The 27,670-nt window shown below is 45.1% G+C and overlaps 1 protein-coding gene across 1 annotated transcript in view; it reads left to right on the top strand.

The window, feature by feature from the left end:
• Positions 1-27,670, top strand: part of LOC147751304 (uncharacterized) — a 538,297-nt gene that overhangs the window by 230,007 nt on the left and 280,620 nt on the right. The window contains exons 5-6 of the mRNA XM_086938187.1: positions 10,067-10,189; positions 25,050-25,163. Of these exons, the coding sequence (XP_086794313.1) occupies positions 10,067-10,189; positions 25,050-25,163 (237 nt within the window). The remainder of the gene's footprint in view (positions 1-10,066; positions 10,190-25,049; positions 25,164-27,670) is intronic.

Below are 27,670 nucleotides of genomic sequence, written 5' to 3'. Positions count from 1 at the left end.
GCTCTTTGCTGATCTCTATTTTGACTCATTCTGCTCATTGCTGACATTTATTCTGCCTCTTTCTGCTAATTTCTGACCTCTATTTTTCCTCTGCCTGCTCATTTCTCATCTTTATTTTTACTCTTTCTCCTCTTTTCTCCCATGAGGGGCCTCAAGACCCCCATGTCCCCAGCCGGCTCCCTTCCTTCTGCAGGAGCCAGCTTTGCATTCACAGACAGGGAGTTGCTAAATATGAAAGCAATAATTTAATCTGTTTCCTTGCTTGCTTGACAGAGGGCAGGGAAACCTCCGCTTCCAGCAAGTGAGAGCATTTTGTCAGCTCTCACTTACTGACAGTGGAGTTTTTATTCCGACATGGCAGGAGCTGTCTGAGCTCCCGTCAATTCATAGCAAACAGCTACGTCCTGGGGGTGGGCATCCCCAGCACATAGCAGGACCAGGTCCAGGAGGATGGTGGTCCCCAGGGCCATTTTTGCTCACAAACAGATGGGGGCTTTCATGGGATTGCCCCGGGGAGGTGATGGTCCCCTATAGGGTCCGAGAATGGCCAAGAGGGAGGTTGAGCAGCCATGAATTTTAACCTTTTTCTGGGGACTCGTCTGAGTGTTTCCAGCCATTCCGAGCTCTGCAATTCTCTCCTCAAGCTCGTTATTATTCATGAATTAGCCACGACCACAGATATCACTATTGGGATTTTCCTAAATTTCTCAACAACTACTGAATGGATAACTGAAAGCGTGATCTGCATAATTAAATTTACCTTTCTGCCATACTTGGTGTAATTCCATCCAGCAGTTCGGACTGTAGGCGTGTCTAAAAAGTCTATGAGGAAACACACTTTTTTGGCTCGCCCTTCTTTCTCTACCCCTGCTTGACAGATCACCCCGAAACTTTACATGAGCAACAAGACTCACTTTGAAATTTTTGGGGAAAATTTTCTTGAAGATTTGTCAAATGGTGCAAAAGATATAGGCATGTCGAAAACGCGTTTTCTATGGAAACTTGGTCCCAACCATAACTACCTTCTGTCAACCGCCAGTAGATAATATATATATATAATCTAGAGATAAATATCGATATTTAGATAAAACAGAGTGGGTAATACCAACTCTGTAGTTATGAATGGGACTAGGCTTCTAAGGAATACACAATTTTGAGTTTGCTTATTATCTTGGCACCATTGATGCATCTGCAAAAAATTTAAATTGAAATTAGTTTTAGCAAGTCAATCTAAAAAATGAGAATTTCCTATTTTAAATTTGCTCTCCTTAAACATGTATATGTATATCCTTATAAATATAAATGTGTATATATGTGTGTGTGTGTGTATATATATATATCCGTCACACTCTCTCCCCACTTACAAGAGGTATTGGACTCTGTAGGCCACCAGAAACTGGTGTACCAAAAGTGTCTTTTTAATTTGTGATTTTTTAAATATCATAGATCCAAAGCGTTTTGGCTCGTCCCCTCAAGATTTGTTCACAGTTGGGAGTGGTTTGAAACATGACCATTTTAAAGAGAGAGTATATGCAGGCAAACAAATTAACATAAAAAAATACATCCTTCTGTAGTCTTTTTTTCTTACATCCTGAAATCCGTTTTTTTTCTACAAACCAATATTTCTTAATTTCATAATAATAAATGTAAAGTGTAAATGTAAGTGTGTCGGGTGTCCCCCTAACCTGTTATTTGTTGATAGCAATTTTACTAATGAATACTCATTCTGGCATTTACTACTAGTCTACAGTGAAGCTAACATGAGAAAATCCTGTTTACGGCTTCACAGATTGCTTATTCCAATGATTTGACACATAGAAACATCTCTGTTAAGTCAGGAGGCAATTTCCCAGGCTTTTTGCCTTTTCCCTCCACTTTTTACTGAATTTGTTTTCGTTGGCCTTAGGACGCTGCACACGTTACCATTGCTAAATAGTGCTAAAGTGCTTGTGCTGTCTCTCCTCTAAACATGGTAACATTGGCTTATACCCAATTGGCATATTTAATTTACTTGTAAGTCCCTTGTAGAGTGATGTACTATACACCCATGGCCTTTAAATTAAGTGCTACTAGTGGGCCTGAAGTTGAATTGTCCCCCCACTTAGGTAGCCCTTTAAATATGTCTCAGGCCTGCCATTGCAGCCTGTGCATGCAGTTTTTAACTGCCATTTCAAACTGGCAAAATAAACAATTTGCCAGGCCCAATCCATCCTATGTCACTCCTAGGGTAGCCCCTGTGCAGCCCCCGTGGACAGGGTGCAATGTATTTAAAAAGACATGCACTTTTAGGTTTTACATGTACTGATAGTAAAAAATACTTACATTTGTTTTTCAGTACTGGAATGCCTACCTCTTCCATAGGCTAAAATTGGAGTTATCGTATTAGATTTTATAAGTGTAATTTTCAAATTGGAACAGGTACCCCTTCGTGTTTGGTGTTTCCGGAATCACAATTGAAAATCCTAGCTTATGGTGAAGTCTGATTTTAAATTGCAATTTTAAAAATTAAATTGACATTTTCTTGCCTCAGCCATCATGTGCCTGCAGACTATCTCTGAGTCACATGACTGGATGTAGCTGACAGTTGGGCTTTGTGTATTCCTCCTAGACAACCACACACATTGGGGTGCTCAGGTGTGACTGGATGGGTGGGCCATCACTGGGAGGAAGAGCGGAGGAGCTGGGCCCAACCCCACTTACACGTGAATAGGCAGTGTCCTGTCTCCACAAAAAGGGCTGCATACCTCCTGTAGTTAGTCTGGATCCAAGGGCAGGAAGGTAGGGCATCAGTGCACTTCAAAGGCATGCCTTTAGAAGCTTCTCCTCACTTCAAATGCACAACTGGGTATAAATACTGGACCTCGAACACCAACTCTTCAGTACACTTCGGAGCGGCGGATACTTGGCCAGGAAGAAGGACTGCTGTTCTACTATAAGGACTATGACACATTGATAACCTGCACACCTTAATATCAACAGTTGTATCAATTCTCATTAATTTTACAGTGGTGCTGCCCTCCTAGCCTGATTAGCCCCAATCAGGTATTTAATGCTCAAAAAAACACAAACAGAACCTGTTCGTGAGTGAGGCGCACTATTCACTTGCCCTCACGGTGCAATGCAATATATGCAAACTTGTGTTGTCATTTATAAACTTAACAACACTAATACAACAAATATTTCAATGGTTCTCCATCTCTATTCATTAAACAACTTCTTCATATGTGACATCACAGAAGCATTTGACAACAAATATTCAACAATTCTTTCTTGTTTATTTGCTTGTTCTTGTTTTCATGTTCTCATTTTGCCATATTTTTCAATATACGCATAAAGTTCTTGAAATATTTACATCTCCAAATGCATTTCGGTGGGATACCTTCATCAGAGGAATACTAAAGTTAAATGCTAAATTGACTTTTAACCACACTATTTCTAAGTTACCACATTGTTTACACAAGTATCTTACAACACTAGGGAGTGTGGGATAAACTCTCAAGAACGTAACACCTATTATACGATGTTGTTGTTTATCATGCTTACCAAACAAGACTCACAAAATTGACACGCTTCAAAAGTGCCTATGTCCCCCAGTGTTGAAATCACTGACTGCTATGTGATCAAACAACTCGCCCTGATACCGAACCCGTGCCTGTTAAAACAAGAATCCGTGCGTCCAAAAACGCTCACCTGTGCCTGAAAAGCAACTGATTGCCAGCAGGCATGTGCTGCCTGTAAAACAAAGACTATATATCTGTATACCAATATCAACATCTGTGCTAGCACTGTATGTCAAAAGCCAGCCCAACCGGGCTACAACAGAAACCACATACTTGATATCTTTCTCAAGCGTCCCTCTTCCGATTGTACACACCGTGTACCCCAATCAGCTAAATATTGTATGGTAAATACCCCTGTAAGTACAAAAGAGAGTATAAGGTCGTTTTAGTCTGTGTCCCACTCGCAGGACCTGAAACCTACCCGAGTGGCTGCCCGCCCGCGTACAATGCACACGTACCTAAGTAGTTTCTCCTTCCTGCCACCTCCACTAATGCGTTTCAGTCATTCCTCGTCAGCCGCGCTTGAAGATTCAACCGGGCGCCAAGCTCCGAGTTCAAGAATCATGAGATGGCATCTGACATCATCTGCCCGAAGCAAAAATAGAAGAGAGACTATGCTGCTCCCGTACTCTAAAGGAAAGAGCCACTCCACGCAGTAATCCCCTTGTTATTTCTAATCATGCTCAACATACTTATGATGTTCTTATAATGGGCATCTTCATATAGCATCATGGCAGAAGTATTGCATGTGCACAATATATACAAAATATATAAAATATATGAAAAAATATAAAAAAGCGAGGCGAACCTCCTGTCAGCTCATGTTGATCAATGAAGTGAATGTGAGTAAGATAGAATAATTATGAAAAACTAAACTTAAAAATAACCAATTGGCGCTGTATCTGCTATAAATAATATGATTTAAAGACTCTTTACTGTGTAACCAGTTCCCAAGATGCCAATAGTCTCTGAAAAAACGCGTGTCAGTTAAACAAAATCCAGCCATGTCAATAGTGAGCCTGAGGAACACCATACATCATAGGATTACTGGATGTATGATCAACTACAGTTACAGGAAACAGCATGTTACATTGAATACCAACGGCTTATCATTTCAATGTTGTCATTCAGTCCACAAGTTATAAGTGTTTTAAGAAAACATATCCAAAATGTCTGTCTTTGTGACAAATGTCTGATGGCATCAACATGCTCTATTTCCAACACCCTCTCCAAAATTGTAAAGCGCAATTGTGGGACTGTGTGCTTCATTTCCCTCATGGCGGTGGCAATTATTCAAAGCTCCCAAGGCACTTTCTAATTGTTGTTGTGCACCCCTCCATACAATCAAAATGTTGTCAATGTATCTTAGATACATTAAAAGATGATCTGTCCATGTTGCGTTTTTCAAAATATGTGTGGCTTCAAATCTGGCTATAAAAATGTTGGCATATGTGGGTGCCCCGGTAAAACCCATCGATGTTCCAGTCTTTTGGACAAAAAATTGGCCTTTCCAGTTAAAATAGCTGTGGTAGAAACAAAAGTGTAAAAGGTCTAACAGTAAGATGTTCAATTTCTCTTCATATTCATGTCTTAACAGGATCCACTCCGCAGCTTCTATTCCTTCACCATGAGGTATGGATGTGTATAAGGCAGATACATATATAGTACACAACCAGATCTCTTCATTAGGTGGTATTGCAATGGTCTGTAGTTTATTGACAATGTAAAGAACAGCCTAGGCGGAAATCTTAAAATGCCCACACAATGGGACAGGAACAAGAGACTTACAAAGGACAGTTTCCAAAAGATTACGTTTTTCGTACTGAACAAATTTATTATTAAATAACACAAAGTAAAAACACATATATCAATTGACACATTAAAATTATATTCCAGAAATATAAGACACAATAAAAAACACTTAATCAATTCCTATTAACAGTGAAACAATGGGGGAGTGCTATTTCAAGTTGTGTGTCGACGCGTTTCGGCGGCCAGCGCCTTTCTCAAGACCGGGGACAACTTTAGATTGAAACAGCATAAGGAACCGAGTTTTTATCTATTTCATTCAGGTCTTTAGAAGATTGTGGGATTCAGATGGCACAATCTAGTTTATCCAATGAATGTATCTTATGTAAAATTGATGAAGAAGTATATTCCACTTTTCAAATTAGTGGCAAGTCGGATAGGATAAAACTGTCATTTTATCCCGGAAGCACGCTTGGATCAGAATACCGCCTTCACACGCCACGACCACAAACGCTGTCGGCAATATCCAGATACCTACACCCGAGGCGTTTAATATTTTCTACGCTTCTGAAGCACAACGTAAATGCCTTAATCTATAAGCTGAATGACAAGCAGCCAAATAGAACCTTCAGAAGCCCCTCTAACAAAACGCCATTTAAACACTTGATGTTAAAGAATCGCGCTATTAGGTAACACTTCCAAAATATGAAGCCCCTTCTCTAACTGGTCATACTTCGTGAAGGTGACGCATTAACCCTTTTAATCTCAGTTTTATCCTATCCGACTTGCCACTAATCTGAAAAGTGGAATATACTTCTTCATCAATTTTACATAAGATACATTCATTGGATAAACTAGATTGTGCCATCTGAATCCCACAATCTTCTAAAGACCTGAATGAAATAGATAAAAACTCGGTTCCTTATGCTGTTTCAATCTAAAGTTGTCCCCGGTCTTGAGAAAGGCGCTGGCCGCCGAAACGCGTCGACACACAACTTGAAATAGCACTCCCCCATTGTTTCACTGTTAATAGGAATTGATTAAGTGTGTTTTATTGTGTCTTATATTTCTGGAATATAATTTTAATGTGTCAATTGATATATGTGTTTTTACTTTGTGTTATTTAATAATAAATGTGTTCAGTACGAAAAACGTAATCTTTTGGAAACTGTCCTTTGTAAGTCTCTTGTTCCTGTCCCATTGTGTAGGCATTTTAAGATTTCCGCCTAGGCTGTTCTGTACATTGTGTATTTTTCCCTGACCTAGGGGTGCATGTTTCTATCTAGTAATGCAGGGAACCCTTGTTTGATGCTGTAGTTTATTGAGACAGTCTGTGGTATCCACTTCTGTACCAGAGGTTGTAAATAATGATCTAATAATTTCCCCAGTGGTTCGTGTATAGACCCACAACCTGTGTGTACTGAGGATTTTTATGCATCTTAGGTAGCATGTATATGTGAGGTCTTTTTAGATGCTCTGAAGTTAAGAACTTGCAGTTATTTTCATCAATCCATCCTAGATCTTTGGCATTTTTCAAAATTTGAGATAGTATGGATTGGAAAGTGTTCGTGTGGTCAGTTTCCAGAGTTATATAGGTGTCGGTGTCCTGAACATGTTGATCTACTTTTGAATTGTAATATGTTGTGTTCATAACAACTAGCGCTCCCCCCTTATCTGCAGGTTGGAATGTTATACTCTTGTTGGTAGCCAATTTGCGTAGTGTCACTTAACTCTTTTTGTGTCAGATTCCTCTGTTTACAAGAATTCTGATGTATTGTAGGTAGATCCTTCTTGATTAATAATTCAAATAAATCAAGAGATGTGTGCTAGATAGGAGACTATAAGGACTGCCATTCTGCTGAACTGCTGCTCTAAATGAACTTGCAACCTGCTGTGCTGACCTCCTGTGCTGACCTACTGCCTGTTGCCCTCTTGCCTGGGGAGGAAGAACTGGACCTGCAACTACATCTTGAAGCCAAGACACTACAGTGACTCCAATGTCTAGCCTGCTGGCCACTCGGACTTAAAAGGCTCCCCAGTATCATGAACCCTCACCCGGACCCAGCTGCAATGCGTTCCTGACCCCACAGTGGTGCCCCTCTGGTCCTGGACCTGGACACTTGGGGGCCGATTCCGATTCGGGAAAACCCGCTCCGAATAGCCGTTTGGAGCGTTTTTCCCATAGGAATCGTACCCTGAAACGTCCCCCGTACGTACGACGAAGTACAATTCGTACCAGGAGCCGTACTCCGTACGAGTCGTACTCAGACTGTACAACTCTAATTTCCGTACGATTCTCCCTCGGAACCCGCTGTACATGACATCTGTACGGTTCACGGCTGGTTTTTACGACCCAACAAGTACGATACGTGTCGGGTGCGCACCGTACAAACCTTTTTCTACGGCAGCTGAAAACAGCCGTAAAAGCAGAGTTCGCACCGAAACAGGTACGGAACGCCCCCCCAGGTACGGTGCGTACCCCCCATGATCGCAGGGGTACGCACCGTACCCCTGCGATCATGGAGTGTACAAGCTGTACCCCATGTACGATGGGTGTACGACCCGTACCCCATGTACGATGGGTGTACGAGCCGTACCCCATGTACGATGGGTGTACGACCCGTACCTCATGTACGATAGGTGTACGAGCTGTACCCCATGTACGATGGGTGTACCCATCGTACATGGGGTACGGCTCGTACACCCATCGTACAAGGGGTACGGCTGTACACCCCATGATCGCAGGGGTACGCACGTAGGTACGAAGTGTATGTGTTTGTGTGCTTTTCCGTACGACTCGCCCTTACCTGACGTGGACCGTACGAATCGCGTCCTCATGCCCCGGTCCGGATCATACTCGTCGGGTCGTACGGCATGTGTACGAGTCGTACGACATGTGTACGAGTCGTACGGTTCACGGTTTCAGCCTTGCAATACGTACGGATCGCGACGATTCGGACGGAATCATGGAATACGGATCGTACTAAGCGACTCGGACGGACGGGTACGATTCGTACGGAGAGGGCTCCGGATACAAATCGTACAGACGGTTTTTTTCCCGAATCTGAATGACCCCTTGGTGTGGCTCAGAGAGCTTATATCAAGCTATTGGGCTCTGTGCGACTGTGAATGATCCTGTGTGCACTCACACCTCGTCTCTCAAACCGCAAGTCAACATGAAGCTAAGTCAGCCTGGCTATTCACACTGCAGGACCGACTGCTCATGGGGACCTCCACTGCGTAGCGCCAGCAAAGCCCGCCCGCCCATGACGACTGCCAGCTCCTCTCGTTTCGCCGACAACATCCCCTGATGGTCTCCTTGGTCCTTGCGGCCCTCTACAACACGAACGGTACTCTTGGCAAAAATTTGAGAACGTAACCCTTCAGCAGGACGAAAATAGGACTGTAAACGACCTGCGCTCCATCGTGTTCGGCCTGAACTTTTGACTTTGACTCTGTGCAGCATGACCAGATACCCGGGTTGGCGCTTTATGGTTTTAGTTTTTTTTAACACTTTATTCTTTAAAAAAAGCATAATTCCAGTTCTACTGATTGCTGCTTGATCAGGGTTCATATCCCAGTCAACCAACAAACCAATTTCTCACTCCTACCATTTTTTTCTTTTATTTTTTAATAAAATACAATTGAAAATTCTCCATGGCTTAGACACTGTATGTGTGGAATGTAAAATGCTATGTAATAAAATTGTTAGACTGGGGATCATCACCCACATAAGGCTTCGCCTCTTGTGCATCAAAGCCCCTCCCCACACAACACAAAAATGGCAAACAAATATCTAAAGTAAAGCGATCTACAGGAAGAATGTGATTGATCGAAAGCCAGACATACTAATGGAGGGTAACTGTGTAAATCAATGAAAAGTAAAAATCAATTATATGTTCGGAAAAGGTTTCTGACTCTCAAATCAGTTGCCTTTTGGAAAAAACTTTAATGAACAGTTTTAAAGCTCATAAAAGAAAGGGTTCACACTTAAACAGTGAGATGGAGCAAAAATAGGCTACTGTGGCACCTTTTACAAGGGATTTATAAGTGTGTGCATCTTTCCCAATGTGCTACACAACACCGACGAGCATCCTATTGGTGAACCCGGTGGTTCTCTCCAGTACATAATTTGTAAAAAAACAAAAAAAAAAAAAAAAAAGTACCATAGCCCATGTCAGGGGCCACTGCAGCTTTCACCTTTCATTGCTCCCAATGACAATACTATCACTACTAGCCATAACACTCATGCAAGTGTGACAATTCAGACTTTAAATATACATTAAAATGACTAATACTCGCAGGTATTGGTGATTTTAATGTATATTTAATTATTAAACTACAGCTGTTGTGCCCCTCAAAAAATCAAACAAACAGCGCTACCATTTAACAGTCTGTTAAGAACAGGTTTGGCCATAAAGTGCCGGGAAGTGCAGCTATAGAACACCAGAGATCACCGGCTCAAATTAAGCCCTGAACTTCTCCCCCAGGAGGCAGCAGAAGCAACCACCTAAGTGACATTTGAAAAGAAAACACCCCTTAGCATGTTGATATAGTTAGTGATCATTGCTACACCACTGCACGGGGATTTTGAAGTATGATCCAGAATGTATGATCAATGCTATGATTCCTGAGTTAGCCTCTGTAAAATTGCGAACCGATATAATGTTCTATAACTATGCTAACCTTTGTCCATACTTAGCACCTGATTTTTGTGTTATAACTTCTCACATTGTTAATATAATCTCTTAAAACAGGCAACCATCAATTCGGCCTGCAAGGAGAATGCCAGCGTTTCTGGTCCTTACTGTGACGACAGCGAGCGTTCCAGCCAGTGCTTCATCCCAGGAAGAGGAATGGTCATGACTTACATTTTTGAAGTATGAATCTGCATCATAAATCATAATCATTCAAATGATATAGTGTTGCGCCAGGATACCGCCTCGGGTGATAGTTCGCTCTACAAATCTCCATCCTATAACATGTCTGAAAAATGTGCAATGCTATTTCACCTAATCTGATAGATACATTGTTTTGCAGTTGTCAATACTGAAAAGCACAATAATTGCTTGTTAGAATGAAATTATTTCTGTTTTGATTAATCTTGCGTACAAATCGCCGTAGCGCTGGCTTTACCTCTGGTTTTGTGTTTCATCGTAACAGCCCAAAAGTGGCACACTGAAAATGCAACTCTCCTCCCTGGTGTTTTAGAAAACAATGGGGCATATTATCAAGGGGGTTTATCTCCACTTTTTTGGCTTTAAAAGCCAAGAAAGTGGTGATAAAATGATCTCCCTATTACCTAGCTGTCGCTAACACCAGTTAGCGACAGCTAGTAGGAGATAGCGACCATCTTGGGCCCCGCTTTGCATGTCAGTGATATTTATCACTAATGACATGCAAAGTGGGCGTGCCAAGATGTTAGCGACTGGAAACAGTCGCTAACATCGCTATCTCCTATTACCAACTTTTGGAGATATTCACGCTAAGCGCGAATATCTCCAAAAGCTAACACCTGCCCTGAGCAGTTCTTAGCCATGTTATCCAATGGTAGGTGGATAACATGGCTAAGAGCATTAGCTCGGTAATGCATGAATATCGCTGACTTTTTAGCGATATTCATGTATTTCGGCCGATTTTTATCGCTTAGGAGATACACCTTGATATCAAGGCTCCTAAGCGATAAAAATCGTCGCTACACGGCGATAAAATTATTGCCGCTAAGCCAACCTAGCGATAATTATCGCTAGTTGTTGGTAATATGCCCCAATGTCCTTGGGCTTCTTTCAAGGCAGCAGCAGTATATGATGCTATTTATGGGGGCAGGAGTTACCTGCCGCATCAAGAATACATCCCAGGCTACGCTGAGCTCATCACAATATGTCTGAAGATGTAGGCGAATAACTGGTGGCTAGAGGAAAACTATGCTTATCATATAACAAAACAGTAAAAAACAATGGAAAATTGTGAAAAGTAGGAGGTGGAGGAAAAATTTATCGGAGCACCAGGTGAACACCTTAGAAAAATAACTGAAAAGCTGCAATTCATGAATAAATATGTTTTTTAAAACAAATTGCAAAGCTGAATGTACATATTTGGAACGACTGTAAAATGGGGACCTGAACAGAATTAAATACTTGAAAGGTTTGAGGGATGGAATGTGGTTTGGAAGAGGTTTCGGAGATTCCCACTTCAATTCAATTCAAAGTTCTTTATTTCGGCATAGTTGCCATAAAAGAGGCACAATACAATCATTACATTAAGAACATTATTACATAAAAACCATCGGATAAAATACATTTCATAGTAAGGTTAAAACGAAGCACACACGTCAATGTGGTACTAAGAAAGGAAAAAGAAACCCCCACTAATTACTAGATTATTCATGTTTTCATGGATGAACTTTGTTTACAACTGTTGTCCCTTTTTTTTCCTAAGGAAAAAGATTGAATGTAAGAATCTACTGACACTGAATATTATTGTTTGGCTTGTGTTGGTTGTAAGAATTCTCAAAGCCTGTGTACATGATCTCACACCCAACAATAGACATAGTGGTTTTATCCATCTTTTCCTGGCCAATACATAAGCAGGAAAAAAGAAGAAAAAATTAGACAGATTTTCAATCTGATGGCATTCGCACATAGAGCAGATTTCATCGGTCACTAAGGATGGGTCATTAGGCCTCTTAGCCCAGCGTGCCAAAGTTGTTTTTAGTAAAAGGTTCCCATACCTTAATTTTAGGAATAGAGTTTTGGCAAGAGGGGGCTCTATCTCATCCATAAAGGTCTCAAAAAATGGCTCATCTTTAAAGCTAAGAAAATTTGTTACTAGGGTCCCGGCAGTTGAGGAACTTGATGTCATATTAACAATAAAGCTCCAGAAAGCCATTTTTAGAATTAGTTTCGGGTTGGGCGACAATTGCTCTGGACTCTCCCAAAAGTGTTTTAGGCCTATTTTACTAAACCAGTTTTTAACGTGCTTTAGCCATGGGAAAGTTTTTGAATTATCTAACTTCATAATTTCTTTTAGCCCGTCCCTGTAGTCGTGTAATTCGGGCACCCGCCATAGTCTAACCCATAACATCAGTGGCCGAATTATGGTGTAGTGATCGGTTCTTTTGATGTTTAGGTCTAATTGAAGGGGCACTAGAGGAGTGCCTCTTGGGACCCTTACCAGGCTTCTCATAAAATTATTGTCCAGGACACTAAAGGTATCCTTAGACCCTGGTCCCCATATTTCTGTGCCATATAGCACTGCTGGTTGTACCTTAAATTTGAAGAGTTCAATCGCCGGAGACACAGCTTTGCTGGTGCTTAGACTTTGCTCCCTAAGGATCGGCTTTACATTCTGAGTGAATGCCACTTTGCTTTTTTCAATTTTGTGCTCTCCATGAAAATTTGGAATCTAATGTAACCCCTAAATATGAGAATTGGGAGACCGAATCTAGTTTTACTCCTTCCAATAATAAACAGCCTTTGTCGGTTTTTGTTGGATTTAGGGCGATACATTTGGTCTTTTTCCCATTTATCTCCAGTCCTTTCTTACTACAGTATTCGCTAAAAAAATTCAGTAGTGCCTGGAGACCTTTCTTAGTTTGGGAAATCAGAATAGTGTCATCAGCGAATAGTAAAGATGTTACCCTTTCTCCGTTCAGTTTTGGAGAGTCATTTTTGCATCCCTCTAGATGTGACGGGATGTCGTTCACGAAAAGGGAAAAGAGTGTGGGGGCCAGTACACAGCCTTGGCGAACGCCACGCTCAATAGGAATTTTTTGAGTTAGTTCCCCACTTGGACCCCATCGAATTTTCGCAAAATTCCCTTCGTGTAGCTCTTTTATCTGAACTAATAAGCTGATTGGTAACCCTACTGCACTCAACGTTTTCCATAAAAGATTACGTGGCACTAAATCAAATGCTGCCCTCAAATCAACGGAAGCAACATATAAATGACCCTTTTTAATTAATACGTATTTCCACAAAGGCAACAAAATCTAAATATCTGATCAATTGTGCTTACTTTACATCGGAAACCAGCTTGGAATTTGGTTAAAATTGCATTTCCCTCCATCCAATCACTGACGCGAAGTAAAATGTGACGTGAATACATTTTCTGGAGGATGTCCATCAGGCTGATTGGCCGATAATTAGAGGGATCCATCTTATCCCCTTTTTTAAAGATTAAAACAATTTCAGCTCCCCTCCAGCTTTCGGGGAAATCTAAAGTGAGGGATAACTTGTTACAAAAAAGGTTTATGTATGGTGCCCATACTTTTAGGTCGTGCTTATATAAATCCCCTGGGATCTTGTCTAAACCTGGTGCTTTGCCAGACTTTATTTGGCTAATTGCCTGCTCAGTTTCGCCTAATGTAAAATCCAGGCAATCTGTGGGGTGTTCGTAGCGTGGGACTTCTAAATCCATGTAAGCATCGTCATATTTTTTATAAAGACTAGTAAAATGATAAGTCCATGTTAGCTCATCCAGGTAGATGTCCTTGGCCACTCTACCTACATGGTTTCCGTTGGCAACTAGCCTCCAGAAACCTGTGTTGTCACCTGTTTTAGCAGCCAGCAACATATCAGCCCATTTTTCTTCCACCCAGGCTATTTTAGAAGCCTTTTGTGCTAACCTATAGTTATTCCTTGCTGTTTGTATGTCCAAAGGGGACTTAGATTTAATTGCTGATAAAAGAGCCCTTTTGGATTCTCTACAGGTTCTGCCATACCAAGGTTTGCTATGGGACAGATTCTGTATCTTCTGTTGGTTCTTCTTGGGCATTTTAGTAACTAGAATTTTTAATTCATTAAAGATTTTTTTGTGTAGTGACAGAAAATGGATTGGGTTAACCTCCTCTACCGTAGGACCTATGTATGAACTAAAGGTCTCTGCAAAAAGAGTGTATATTTCTGCGAGAATCTCACCATGGTCTAATATAAATGGCCATTTGAGTGCTCGTCTGTTGTTACTAATGTGGATCTCAATATTATCACCATTACTACCATCTACTGGGTGAAGGGAAGTTGCTCCTTCAAGCAAGGAGGCTTCCATCAAAAGACTTACTGGAAAGTGGTCGCTTTCTAGCCTGTCCTTAACCTCAAAGTCTAGAATGTTTGGCTAGATGGATATAGAAGCGATCACAAAATCCAAATTACTTCTGCATTTATTCCTACTAAAAGTTGGTCTTTTCAAGCTGTCAGACGGAAACCGTCCGTTGCAAGCCCTGAGGCAATACTCTGTGCATAATTTTGTTATTTGGAGTGCCAAAACCGAACATTTACAGGTTTCGCATTCTCCAGGGCAGGAATTTTGTTGGCTTGATCTTCCTCTTCAAAGATATCACAAAGACCCAAGATAGGTTCATAATTACAGTTTAGATCACCGGCTAAAATGACATGATCCTCCCTACCATCTAGTATACTTAGAAAACAGTATAATTTCGACAATGTTAGTGAGTCTCTTGATGAAGGTGTTGGTCTATTGTAGACATTTATTAGGAAGAGAATTTTCCCTTCGTGTGTGGTTATTTTTAAGGCTAAGATGTCAAGGGAATTTGTATCCAGCACCTCAATTTGTACCCTTAGGTTTACTTTCACCCAAATTAATAAACCATCCGAGGGCCTTCCACTTCTAGATGGGATAGCACCTATTCCGAAAGACTTATACCCAAGTCTGTGTGGTGTAACTACTGCCCAAGTTTCCTGTAACAAACAAAAGTCAAAACCATCTATGAAACTTGCCCATTCTGGGTCCCTTAAATTTTTTTCGACTCCGGCTATATTCCAGGAGACTAATTTTACAGGCTCTCTTGTTCCAGCTAGGATCTCGGGGGCCAATTTTAATGGCTACCTTGTTCTAACTGGGATCTCAGGATGGGTCACCAAAGGTACTTTCCCAGTTGTTGATATTCTACTGTCCTCCCCCTGCATGATTCCATCCCTCGTGACCAGATTGAGCAAAGGTGAAAGCCCAGTATTCCCCAACACTTCAACTCCATTATCAACACCCTTTAAACTAGGGGTGTGTGTTCCACTTTCCTCACCCCCCCAAACTCAAAAAACATCAATCTAGGCCACTGAATATGTCAAATCTATTTGTGGTCTCCAGAGGTGTGAATGGTTTTAGATGATCCATTCTCCTATTATTTGCATTATTGGGTCTAGCTGGTACATAATTCCACCCATAGGGATCTGGGGTTAACGTGGGATAGGGCACATATTGAGGGTTCCTAACACTCTGTGCAGTCGAGGGATAGGTATTCAGATGGGTTTGTGTTGTTATAAACTGGGGTGGTTGATGTTGGGTTGGAAACACCACTGATCTTGGATAGAAATATGTCAGTGGTCTGGGAATTATGCGGTTGTTGGTGCTACCTGGTGGCCAGTTTAAAATATATTGAACAGCATTTGGGTCCCTGAAGTTTACTACCACCACATCACCCTCGATGTCCTTGGGTCTACCCCCCAGCCACTGAAGACGGCGAACGTGAACAATATCGCCACTGATGTTATTTATGATTGGCCTAAATAAACTCAGCCAATGCATAATCTTGTTCTTCAGTTGTGCAAAACCCTCCCGCTTATTTGGTTCCAGCACAGGCACCCCTGTAAGAACTACAACAAAAGGTACTGCCTCCGGCGGGAGTTCTGGGAGTGGAACCCGTTTAGGTCTCCCCCAATTGTTGCTAGTACCATCCAACACCCTTGTTGGTCTCCCCGTTAATGAGCTTGCCATGACCTTAGGTGGATTACTGGCTGGAATAGCCGGAATCTGATCGGGTTTATTTTGTAGCAGCTTGGAAGGTGGGTTGTGTTGTTTAGTGATCTTGTTTTCAGGGAGTTTCGAAGTAGATGGGTTCGTATTTGAAGTAGAAGTTGGGGCAGTTATAATAGATTGAATTGGCAATGTAGTGGTTTGTTTGACATTACTTACAACTGGCTTAATGGCAGCTCCCTTGCTTCCTAATTCCCGTTCAATGTTCCCTAATCTATCCTCCACTTTGTTCAGTCTCTCTAGGATTGCTATTGAATAGCTTCTGATTAAGCTCTCTATACTATGCAATGTAGCGAGTTCCTGAACTACTTGGGGCATATTGTCAGTCGCACTGATATCTAGGTTAGCCACCCTATCTATAGGCATGTTGGGTAGGGGCGGAGGTGAAGTAATAGTTCCTTCTGTTGTAGCTATTAAAGCCTTAGCATTTTCAACGGAAGTCTTTGTCTTTTTTCCAAAATCGGAGTGGCTCAACTTTATTTGTTGTGATTCCCCCCTTTTCCGCCGTTTTTTGTTCGGGGGTGGACCATAAATTCTAGGCGAAAGCATTATTTTTTGACCCTATGTCGTGTTGTTTTGCCTAGAATAGGAGCAGGGGCAATCAGTGGCTTCGTTGTGTTAGGAGTACTGGTATCGTTGATAGAGGGGGGACCATTCATAATCGGTGTGGGGCAAGTATTATGTATAAGCGTGGTTTCTTTGAATGCTAGTGAATGGCTTTTCAGCAGAAGTACACTATCATTAACAACTTTCTCGTCATTTGAAATAGCAGGTTGGGATGGAGCAATCACTGGCCTATTCTTCATGATTTCTACGGAACGGCGGCTTTCCGCTCGTCGCTCATCTAAGGCGGCTCCCTTGGAAATGTCAGCAACAGGTTTTGTAAAGTAATTGTCCATATTTCTGTTTAACAAACCCCCCTGCTTATCTGACATAGCCGAATCAGAGTTTAACGGAGCAAGTGACATTTTAGCGGGAAGTAGCAGCTATTAATAGTCAAGCAGTGTAGGCTCAATTACAATGGCACAGGAATGACTGTCGGCCAGGGGGCTATGCCCAGTCCAGTCTCTTCGGGCCTCTGAGGGCCACAGAGGGCCCGCCCTTGTCCCGGGCTTCCCCCGGGACGCTCCCGCGCCGCGGGGATTGCACTTGACTTAAATACAGGGCTGAAGAGTGGAGGCGGGACTAGGCTAGCAGGGAGAGCGGCCAGGTGACAGGAGGTGGGGGGAAGCGGGGCTTCTGGGAAACAAAGTCCGGACCCCAAGCGCTCGCAGCCCAGCTAGCTGTCAGCTCGCCGACAAGCACAGTCCAGGTGTCCCTTGGAAAGGAGCAGCGCAGCGGGACCCGCGGAGTGGGTAACGCAAGTCGTGAAGAAGAAGTAACGGCTGAAAGGAGCCAGCAGCAGCAACGATGAGGTATCCCACGGAAAGCAGCTTCCAAACACCTTTTTAAATGTGGAGGCGGGACTAGGCTAGCAGGGAGAGTGGCCAGGTGACGGGAGGCGGGGGGAACTGGGGCTTCTGGGAAACGAAGTCCGGACCCCAAGCGCTCGCAGCCCAGCTAGCTGTCAGTTCGCCCACAAGCACAGTCCAGGTGTCCCTTGGAAAGGAGCAGCGCAGCGGGACCCGCGGAGCGGGTACCGCAAGTCGTGAAGAAGAAGGAACGGCTGCAAGGAGCCAGCAGCAGCAACAATGAGGTATCCCAAGGAAAGCAGCTTCCAAACACCTTTTTAAATGTGGAGGCGGGACTAGGCTAGCAGGGAGAGCGGCCAGGTGACGGGAGGCGGGGGAACCGGGGCTTCTGGGAAACGAAGTCCGGACCCCAAGCGCTCGCAGTCCAGCTAGCTGTCAGTTCGCCCACAAGCACAGTCCAGGTGTCCCTTGGAAAGGAGCAGCGCAGCGGGACCCGCGGAGCGGGTACCGCAATTCGTGAAGAAGAAGGAACGGCTGCAAGGAGCCAGCAGCAGCAACGATGAGGTATCCCCACTTGAAGAGTGCCCTCAAAACTCCCAAAGTGGGGAGCAGGAATGGATGATGTGAACGGCTTTTAATCTGTTTGGAAGCGCTTCATGCACAAATGATGTTCATCACACAAAAGCATGTCCCACTGCCAATCCTGGGAAAAAGTAGCAACAAATATTGATTTCTGTTTTGGGACACATAGAGGAGACGAAGAACTGAATGTGAAAAACAACTTGAATGTACTCTTCGGATCTAAAATAGTCCCTAAGCATTTTTCATGGGAGCATTTCCTGAAAGGTGAAACAATACACACGATAGCCAGCAGCATGGGGGGAGAGAAGAAGAGCCCTCTGAATGGCGCCAAAACCCACTCCATGCATATTTTAAAGTACGGATAAGATTACGTCTTGCAGACAGTTGTGCTGTCACGCTAGACCTAATAAAAAGGGTTGAGCAATAGGGTGGTAAAGGCCACAGAAAAGACTCCTTCTGGTAAATGCCACAAAGATGGAAATATAGCTTAACAGAAAAACATGGAGCAGCAGTAATGGTTTTCTTGGTTGCAGCATCCTATATTTTCATGTAGATCAAGTTTGATATACACGGGTGATATTTGCATTTTTAACACATGTTAAGTCACAGAATAATCGTGAAAATAATAATAGAGGTCACTGTAATACGATATAATGTTTCACACTAAGAACTGTTATTGCACGAAAAATGCTCCCCTGCAGATGCAGCCCATATAGCTCAGACCTGTGGTGCTCATTAGACAAGTGGCCAGTCTTTTCACCCATTACATAAAGTTACGTGGTGGTGAGGAGTGAAGGCTCCTGCCAACTGGTAAATCCATCTGAAGGGAGTCTCCACCCCTTACCAACAACGGGCAGGATTGGAAGGCCTCGTGCAGGTTGGATGAACTATGCAAATCTGTCCCATCCCGTACACCACCCACTATAAACACATCTATAAACACATCCAGTGGCAGAAAGTTGCACACCGCCGAAATGTATGCTAGCAATTCGCTGGGCATCTCCCCACAAGGTAATGGCAACTGAAGCCTTGCCCTTGGCAATCTTTAAGAATCACATTTCTCAGACTATATTCGGCGGCTAATTTGTACAAAAGTTAAGTTCAGGTGCGCAAAGTTGTTATTAGAAGCCCTCTCTTGGTACTGTCGAATGTCAGGGTTATGTAGCGTGTAGGGTCTAGGCCCAACACGTGGATGGTGGGTACAGAAATAAGGGACACAGAAGCAGTTACTGGGTCAGCCGGAAAGACCCCGAGCGGTCTTCCGCCTTGTTTATTTATACCCCGGTGCGAGCCCGCCCCGGGGTATGCGTGCGTGCGTGTGTGTGTGGATACAATGTATGGGAGAGTCCGAGTGGCTCTCTACATCCCTCCTTCAATTTAGTTCTGTTCTTGCCGCAATCACATATTCCCGATTTATGGGGATGCCCAGGCAAAGTCTCTCAGATGCTGGTTGGGTCTCGGGTTGGGCCTCAGATTGTACCGTTGGTTCCGGGCACACGGCGTCCCCACAACCCCATTCTCGCCGCTGATGGTCGTCCTGGGTCGGTTGCTCTCAGCGGTGAGATTCTGAGTGGACTCTCTCCTCTTTGCCTGGTCAGGGGTGATCTTGGCACAGGCCCTCCTAGATCTAAACCTCCATCATCCACAGCCTCTGGTCCTTCCTCGGTTTGGTGGTCTCCAGTTGCCTCACTTATTTTCTTAAAGCATGACGCATTACGGTTCACCACTTGTCCATTTCGCTTTGCAGTCACCATTGTTCCTTGGACCTTGTCCACTATCCACACCTCCGACTCGTACGGTGTGCGGAACTTCCATCCTGGGTGGCGATCTCGCACTACCACCATGTCCCCTTCTTTCAGAGTGGGCTCCTTTGCGTGACAATGCTCACTCGCCTTCTGGTTGGGGTTTCGCCTCCGGGCTTCAATGGTTGCGGCATCTCTCTCTTCCGGCACCCAGGTGCTGTCGGTCGGGAGGCTGTCATGGGGTGCTTTTTTGAACAACACATGGGCGGGAGCACATTTTGTAGTGCTGTGAGGCGTCTGTCGGTAGGCTCCTAGAAATTGATCGAGGGCTATTTCCGGATCCTCCCCATTGTCCACCGCAATCCTTAGTGCTCTGTTGAGTGTCCGCATCAGTCTTTCGACTTCCCCGTTTGCCTGGGGCCACAGCGGGGTGATTTTTCTATGCTTGATCCGGAGGCTCTCGAGGTAGGTTTGAAATTCTTTCCCTTGAAAAGGAGGCCCGTTGTCGGACTTGATTTCATCCGGGAGTCCCATGGTTGCAAAGACATGGCTCAGCACTCTTTTGACTTGTGGAAATGCAGTTGAAGATATGACCTCTACTATCGGAAACTTTGAGAACGAATCAACAAGGACCAACATGTGTCTGCCATCAGGTAAACTCCCGAAGTCTATGCTGAGGTATGTCAAGGGCGTCTGGGGCGCATCCTCCGTGATCACTGGTGCTGGGGTCGGATCACTGCCCGTGATTGTGCAGGCATGGCAAGAGCGTATCATGGCGTCTACTTGGCTTTCTATGGCGGGGAACCATACTTTGCTCCTTAGGCGTGCTTTTGTCTTGGCCATGCCCTGATGACCTACGTGTGCTAAACTTAGCGCTCTCTGTTGGAGACTCTCAGGCATGACAATGAGGTGTCCTCGGAGGATGATTCCTTCATCGCCCACGCTCAGCTCACTGCGGATTTGCCACAGTTGTTGTCACGCGTGGCTCACCTCCAGCCGAAGGCTCGATGCTCCATCAAGGAAATGGGCCCAGCGGTTTCCCTCCAGAGCCTGGCGAACTCTCACCAGTGTCTCATCCGTGGCGGTTGCTTCCCCAATTTCTTTTAGTGACATATTCTCCGGGCACGCGGCTTGCGAGACCATATGGACAAACTCTTCGGCTTCCACGCCTTCTTCTCTTGGCGGATACTGACTGACGACATCGGGGTGTCGGGACAGGTAGTCGGCCGGGTTGTGCGCCCCTGGTCGGAACACAATCCTGAAGTTGTAACCCTGTAGCTGGACTGCCCAGCGTTCGATGCGTGGGGGTGCGAGCCTGGACGACCCTGCAAACAGTGGCAGCAGCGGCTTGTGATCTGTCACCACAGTGAACTCCTGCCCACACAGGTAAAGGTGGAAATGTTGACATGCCCATTTGATGGCCAGGGCTTCTCTTTCGATCTGTGCATACCTGGTCTCTGTGTCCGACAGCGCCTTGCTGGCATATGCGACTGGTTTCCACTCTTCGGGTCCGTACTCCTGTAGAAGCACAGCTCCCAGGCCCACTGGGCTGGCATCGACGATCAGTTCTGTCCTGCGTCGGGGTTGGAAGTATGCCATGACGGTGTCATCGAGGAGACTGGCTTTGATGTTTTGGAATGCCTTGTTGGCGGTTTCTGTCCATTCCCACTTGTGGTCAGCTCTAGTGAGGGCTCTGAGGGGCTCTGCAAGCGCGGCCAAGTTAGGTATAAACCGACCACAGTAAGTGGCCATGCCCAGGATACTGCGCACCTCGGTGGGGTTTCTTGGGGTGCTTGCTGCCTTGATCGCCTCTGCCTTCTTGGGATCCACTTTCAGACCTTCCCGCGTGAAGGTGTAGCCAAAAAAATCTATTGATTCCTGGTAGAAGGAGCATTTCGCCCGGTGTAGGGTCAGTCCGCTGTCCACGAGTCTTTGGAGGGTGGCCCTCAGATGGGCATGATGCTCTTCGAGGGTTGCTGAGTAGACTAGGATATCATCGCTGAGGTTGATTACTCCGCTCAGTCCGGATAGTACTTCTCGTATGGCATTTTGGAACACCTCCACCACGGAGGAGACGCCAAAGCTTAACCGTTTGTAGCGTCGCAGTCCCACATGGGTCGAGAAGGTGGTGATATATCTGCTGGCTGGTTCCAACTCGAGCTGGTGGTATCCCGAGTTGAGGTCTAATTTTGAGAACCATTTCGCCCCATTCAGATCAGCCACTATATCATCCATGGTAGGAGTGATATGTCGTTCTCGTTTAACGGCTGCGTTTGGCAGCCTCATGTCCACGCATAACCTGATTGCCCCAGGTTGCTTCGGCTTTGGTGCGACCACCAGTGGGGAAACCCAGGGTGTCGGGCCCGACACCTTTTCGATGACACAAAGGTCTTCCAGCTTCCTGAGTTCTTCTTCGACTTGTGGCCTTAAGTTGAAGGGCACTCTCCTGTATCGGAGTGCTACGGGCCGGACGGACGTGTCTATGTGTAGCTTGAATTTTCATCCTTTGAGTTTTCCTAGGCCCTGAAATAACTCTGGAAAGTCCTTCAGCATGAAGTCTGCATGCGCCTGATGCACCTGATTGGCAAAGAACACCAGGCCAAGGTCCTCTGCCGTGTGGCAGCTCAGAAGGATGCCTTTTTTTCCCTCGGTGATGTGGAACCGAGTTTCCGTGGAATACTCGCCATTAACTACAGTCGTTTGGATCACCCCTCTTAGCGGTAGTGGTTCCGTGCCTCCGTAGGTGCAAATCCTCGCAGTGGAGGGTGTCAGCAGGGGCTTGGGAGACATCTTCTCATATTGATCGGAATCCATGACATTCACGGATGCCCCCGTGTCTATCAGGGCTTTAATTTCGGTGCCTTCTACCGCTATGGAGCACATGGGCGGCGGCCTTCTCCTCGTGGATGCTCTGCTTACGTACGAGACCACGTACACCTCATCGTCCTCATCGTCCTCATACCTCGGTCGTCTTTCTTGAGCCTGGTGGTCTGAAGGAGGTGGCTCGTGGTCGAGCGACAGCTGTCGGATGCGCAGCGTCACTGCCCTGGCTCTCGGACCAGCTGGCTTAAACTTTCCTCACCGACATACTGCGGGGAAATGGTTCAAACGCCCGCACTTGAGACACGTCTTTCCTTTCGCGCCACACGTGGCGGTCGCTGGATGGTCTTCGCCACAGTATCCGCATTGATTTCCTCTGGACTGGGCACTTCGTGGGCGAGTGGCCGGGAATCTTCTCTGGATTGCGTCAACTCTCTCTTCTTTGATTGGCGTCGTCCTCGCAGTAGCTGGGGCAATCACCGGTGTGCGTAATGCTGCCTCCATCTCTTCCGCCCTCACGTCGAACAACTCATGTGACCTGGCTAGGATCAATATTTCATCTAGCGATATGCCTGGTTGGCGGAGAATGAGCTTTCTCAGCAGTTTTGACTTGCAGCCAACTATGATTTGGTCCCGGATCTCCTCTCGTGGGTTGGTAAATGGGCAGGTGCTCGCAAGTCGGCGGAGCCGGGCGTAGTACATGTCAACCGACTCTGACTCGGTTTGCCAGGCTCGTTTGAATTTAAATTTTTCAAAATCATTATTGAGCTGGGGATCAAAGTGCGCGTTCAATGCTGCGACCGCAGCGTCGTAGTCGTGCTCGGGTCCTGTGTTGGGGAGTGATTCGAACAGTTCGTAAATCTCTGCCCCACCATATAGGATGAGGAGCGACCTTTTCACAGTTCCATCCGTCTCCCTTGTGCCTTTAAAGTAGAGGTTGAGCCTCCCAGCCCACGCCTTCCATCTTAGCGCCGCCGTTGCCGGGTCTGCCGCCTCGCTAAACGGGGGAATGGGTGCTGCGCCAGAGTGTAAGTGGGTGGGTGTCGCTTGCATGGGGGCTCCGGCTTGGATTTGGGCCTGTGGCTGCGGCGCAACTACCACTGGTGGGGGCACGACTGCCGGAGGTGGGCTTTGGCCTGCCCCATCTTGGCCCGCTCCTGGCGCCGTTACAGACATTGTTCAGTCTTCTTTCTTCTAGCTCTTCTGGAGCTTTCCGGTGGTATGTCCCTGTGTGTTGTTAGGATTCTTGCACAGCTCCTTGGTCCCTTCAGGGTAATGAATTTTACTTTATTTTTCTGCAGCTTGGCTTTGCTTATGCTTGTTATATTTTGTCCCTCAACAGGTGTGAGACGTGTTCCCTTTCCTCTCTGGGCCGTGTGTGTCAGACAGGGCCTTCGCACCGTCTTTCAGTCTCACAGCAGTGTATCAGGGGCAGTTTGCCTTTGTTTGTGCTTGTTGACTTGTGCCTTGGTTAATGCTAGGCAGTGTTGATAGACTTCCGACACCTTCCCTGGGCCGCGATCGTGGGATGCAGGGCTGGGGGAGTGTTACAGGCCTCCGTGAGCGTCTCCTGCGCTTGCAGCTGCGGTGACGGCTGGGGGCTGGTCCTGGGCCTCGCGGAGACCACGTGGTGCTGCCGCGTGAGTCGCGCTGGATCCTTCCTTCGGCGCACTCGCTTCGGCGCTGGAGGAGGGAGGGACACGCAGGGGTGTCACGCTGGCGGGGCAGAAGCAGACTCACCCTCAGGTCTTGCCAGGAAGCACCCAGACTCCACACCGAGTCCCACCGGCTGAAGGCGCTCCCTCCGGGGAGGCGCGTGGGCGGGCCTCAGGAGCCGGGACAGGACGGCACAGCAAACGCGGGTGGGCTCCGCAACAGGAAGCAAGCACAGCGCGGCGCCACCGACAGAGGCAGCCCGGCACGCGTGCAGGTAGGCCGGCCTCGTCGCCAATGTAGCGTGTAGGGTCTAGGCCCAACACGTGGATGGTGGGTACAGAAATAAGGGACACAGAAGCAGTTACTGGGTTAGCCGGAAAGACCCCGAGCGGTCTTCCGCCTTGTTTATTTATACCCCGGTGCGAGCCCGCCCCGGGGTATGCGTGCGTGCGTGTGTGTGTGGATACAATATATGGGAGAGCCCGAGTGGCTCTCTACAGGTTGCAGCACTTTCTGTCTCTTCATGTCACTCTTGACGATTTCTGTGTTTTCTCCTTCTTGCTGTGGTTCACAATATGATGACGAAAAGTAAGGTCCCGAATGTCAGGGTCCTCTACATGCAACCGCCAGCACAAATTATGCACTGGCCATACCGTGCTTTCCTTTATGCCTTACAATAACGTAAACATGCTAAATGCACAGGTGTTTCTATTTACAATCAAAAGTAATGACATATATAATTTTCTGATTTATTTCCATAGGGAAGGACTAATGTGTGCAAGTACTTTGATGACAATTCAGGCGCTTGGCTTATATTACCTCTGGATTGGGAAATGAACTTGAACTTCGTTAAGCAGAGAATCCAGCAGGTCAAGGTAACAGAAAACTGGACTTGATAAAATAATTTTCCATGTACAATGTTAATGGTTTCATTGTGCTTAGGTCAGTTAGTACAGTATACTTATTCATCTTTTACTTAAAGGCTGTAAAGATATTTTGTAATGAAAATAAAGCTCTCAATTTTTGGGAACCTTTTTTCACTTTAGTAAAGCCTTTAAGGAAGTTGATTGCGTCTTGTGAATGTTTAATTATACAAGGCCCTTTATTAAGATACAGCAGCTGTGTCCACCTAGATCACTTGCACAAATGTGGCATATCTTGCACTAGTAGATATATAACAACTTTATTTTCCTATGACCTGTGCAAAATGTAGAAAGTTATGCAGGGCTAAAAGGGGAGTTAGGGCGAGGCTCATAGCAATAGTGCTTAAGGAGGGACACACGGTTATTTGAATCCTGTGCTCTTGTTAACTTGGACCTGGAACATAGTAGGAAAACAAAACCAGGAACACAAAGAAAGGACACCTCAGAAAAAGAAGAAACAAAAACACATAGTGGAAAGTCTCTCCGCTGGTGTATATTTGTTTATTTGATATATTTACGATCGTTTCAATGGGCTACATGCAGTCTCGTAGTAACTTCTGTGTGCTCTGTTCACCATCCCTGACGGGTCAGAACAGCCAAGATACTCGATCAGTGTCCCAAAGGTCTTGTTGCTTGAACAAAAAATACCTTGAAAAAACATGCGACAAGAGGCGTTTGGCAAAACAGAAACAGTTCCCTTAATTAAACAACTCATCCGGAAGCTCAGTCACAGGCATATAGTCTGAAGACTGTCTCAATTTACAATCGGTCTAACTTAGACTTTTATACAGTTCATTGAATGCAATACAAATGTTCTGGGGATACTTTTTTGATAAAGAATGTGTACCTTTGTTTTTAAAGCCATAAATTAAGGTTTTGGATGAGGAATCCAGGTTGCCTAGATCTTGTGTGGACACAATATGACCAGTGGGTAACGTGTGCAGATGTCCAGCATCGTGAGCATGTGGTCACTGCATGTACTGTGGGTGCTGTGTTTTGATTGGCTACGTGTTCATAACTTCATGTGGCATCTGACTGTATGGTGTTTTAGGAAAGCGTGCACCCCTCCGCCCATATGTGCTTTATTGGAGCCAATCTCCCTGGACCATTGTGGTGTCGCTGCACCAATCTGTGGGATTCATCTGGGAATTCATGTTCACATTTTTTTCTGCTAACTAGGTACCACCCCACCTGTGATCTGTCATTCAGTGACATTGGGCCTGGGTCTCTGGGCCTGCCTAACTACATATTCCTGAGGTCTGGGTCGACATGGAGTTCACACATTTTTATACATGAATCTTATCATTCATATTGAAATCATCTTTTTCAAATATTAACAGACTCATGGGTGGGTGATTTGTGCCTGATGTTAGCAATGATCAGGTGGTTCACTGCGACAGGTGTATGAGCTGCCTAGACATGGGAGAAATATATTGAGCCACAGGGGAGAGGAAAGAGAGCCTTTTTGACCATGAGCTGAATGACTGTTTTAAAAGGAAACCTTATGGGCCATTCCTGGACCATTTTGATCTACAGTGGACACAGAAAGCAGCCCACAATATTCCAAATGATGCCTCCATAATGAATCTTCCATCTTGTTTTTTTCTTTTCACTCTTGGACCATCGCAATCTGATCAAATTGGCACTGTCATAGAATTGATTCTTGGTAAGTCATACTGTGTTACATGTTTTGTCAAGTTGTATGGACGTCGAAGATCGGTGCACTTTATTAAATTGGTTTATTCCCCCCCCCCCCCCCCCCCCCCAAATAAACCTCAGGATTACATTAGATTAATTGGTCAGGTCTCGGCTTCCAGACCTAGCATCCCAGACTTACATCTGATATCCAGATCGGTGAACAACCTTTACAACAAAACTTTTACAACGCACTACCATTACAACGCGACCATTACAACGCAAACCATTACAACGCATTGCGCTGGGGAGCGCGCTAGGATAGGGAATAAGTTTAATTTACTATCCAACACCTTCCCTAGTGTCCACGGGGACTGGAGTTGGAATAGTAAATTAAACTTTTCACTATCCAGCACCCCAAAGCGCTATGCGTTGTAAAGGTTTGCGATGTAAAAACCGCGTTGTAAAGGCATGCGTGGTAAAAGTATGCGTTGTAATGTCATACATCCATCCAGATCTAGTGTGTAGTCTTCTTGAGAATAAGTTGCATGGATCTAGCACATGAAGATCTTGTGTGTTGGTCACAGAGCTTTGAATATATTTATTTCTTCAAGTCAGCAAGTACATTACTTTCAATACTGTAGTTATGTGCTTGTACTTCTTGGGGATTAAGTACAATATTTGCTTTTCCTAGACTGGGGGGAGTGTGGGCGGTGGTTCTAGCCATAATATAATCAGTCTTCATCTGACAGTAGCAGAGATCTTGCAACTTATACTTAATGGCTAGAGTTCAGTAAAAGGAGTACCTGAGAGACTTCAGTTGG

Source organism: Lissotriton vulgaris, chromosome 1_1, assembly GCF_964263255.1.
Source record: "Lissotriton vulgaris chromosome 1_1, aLisVul1.2, whole genome shotgun sequence".
Taxonomy (NCBI): domain Eukaryota; kingdom Metazoa; phylum Chordata; class Amphibia; order Caudata; family Salamandridae; genus Lissotriton; species Lissotriton vulgaris.
The sequence above is the reverse complement of the archived record's forward strand: the minus strand, read 5'-3'. Positions and strand labels throughout refer to the sequence as shown.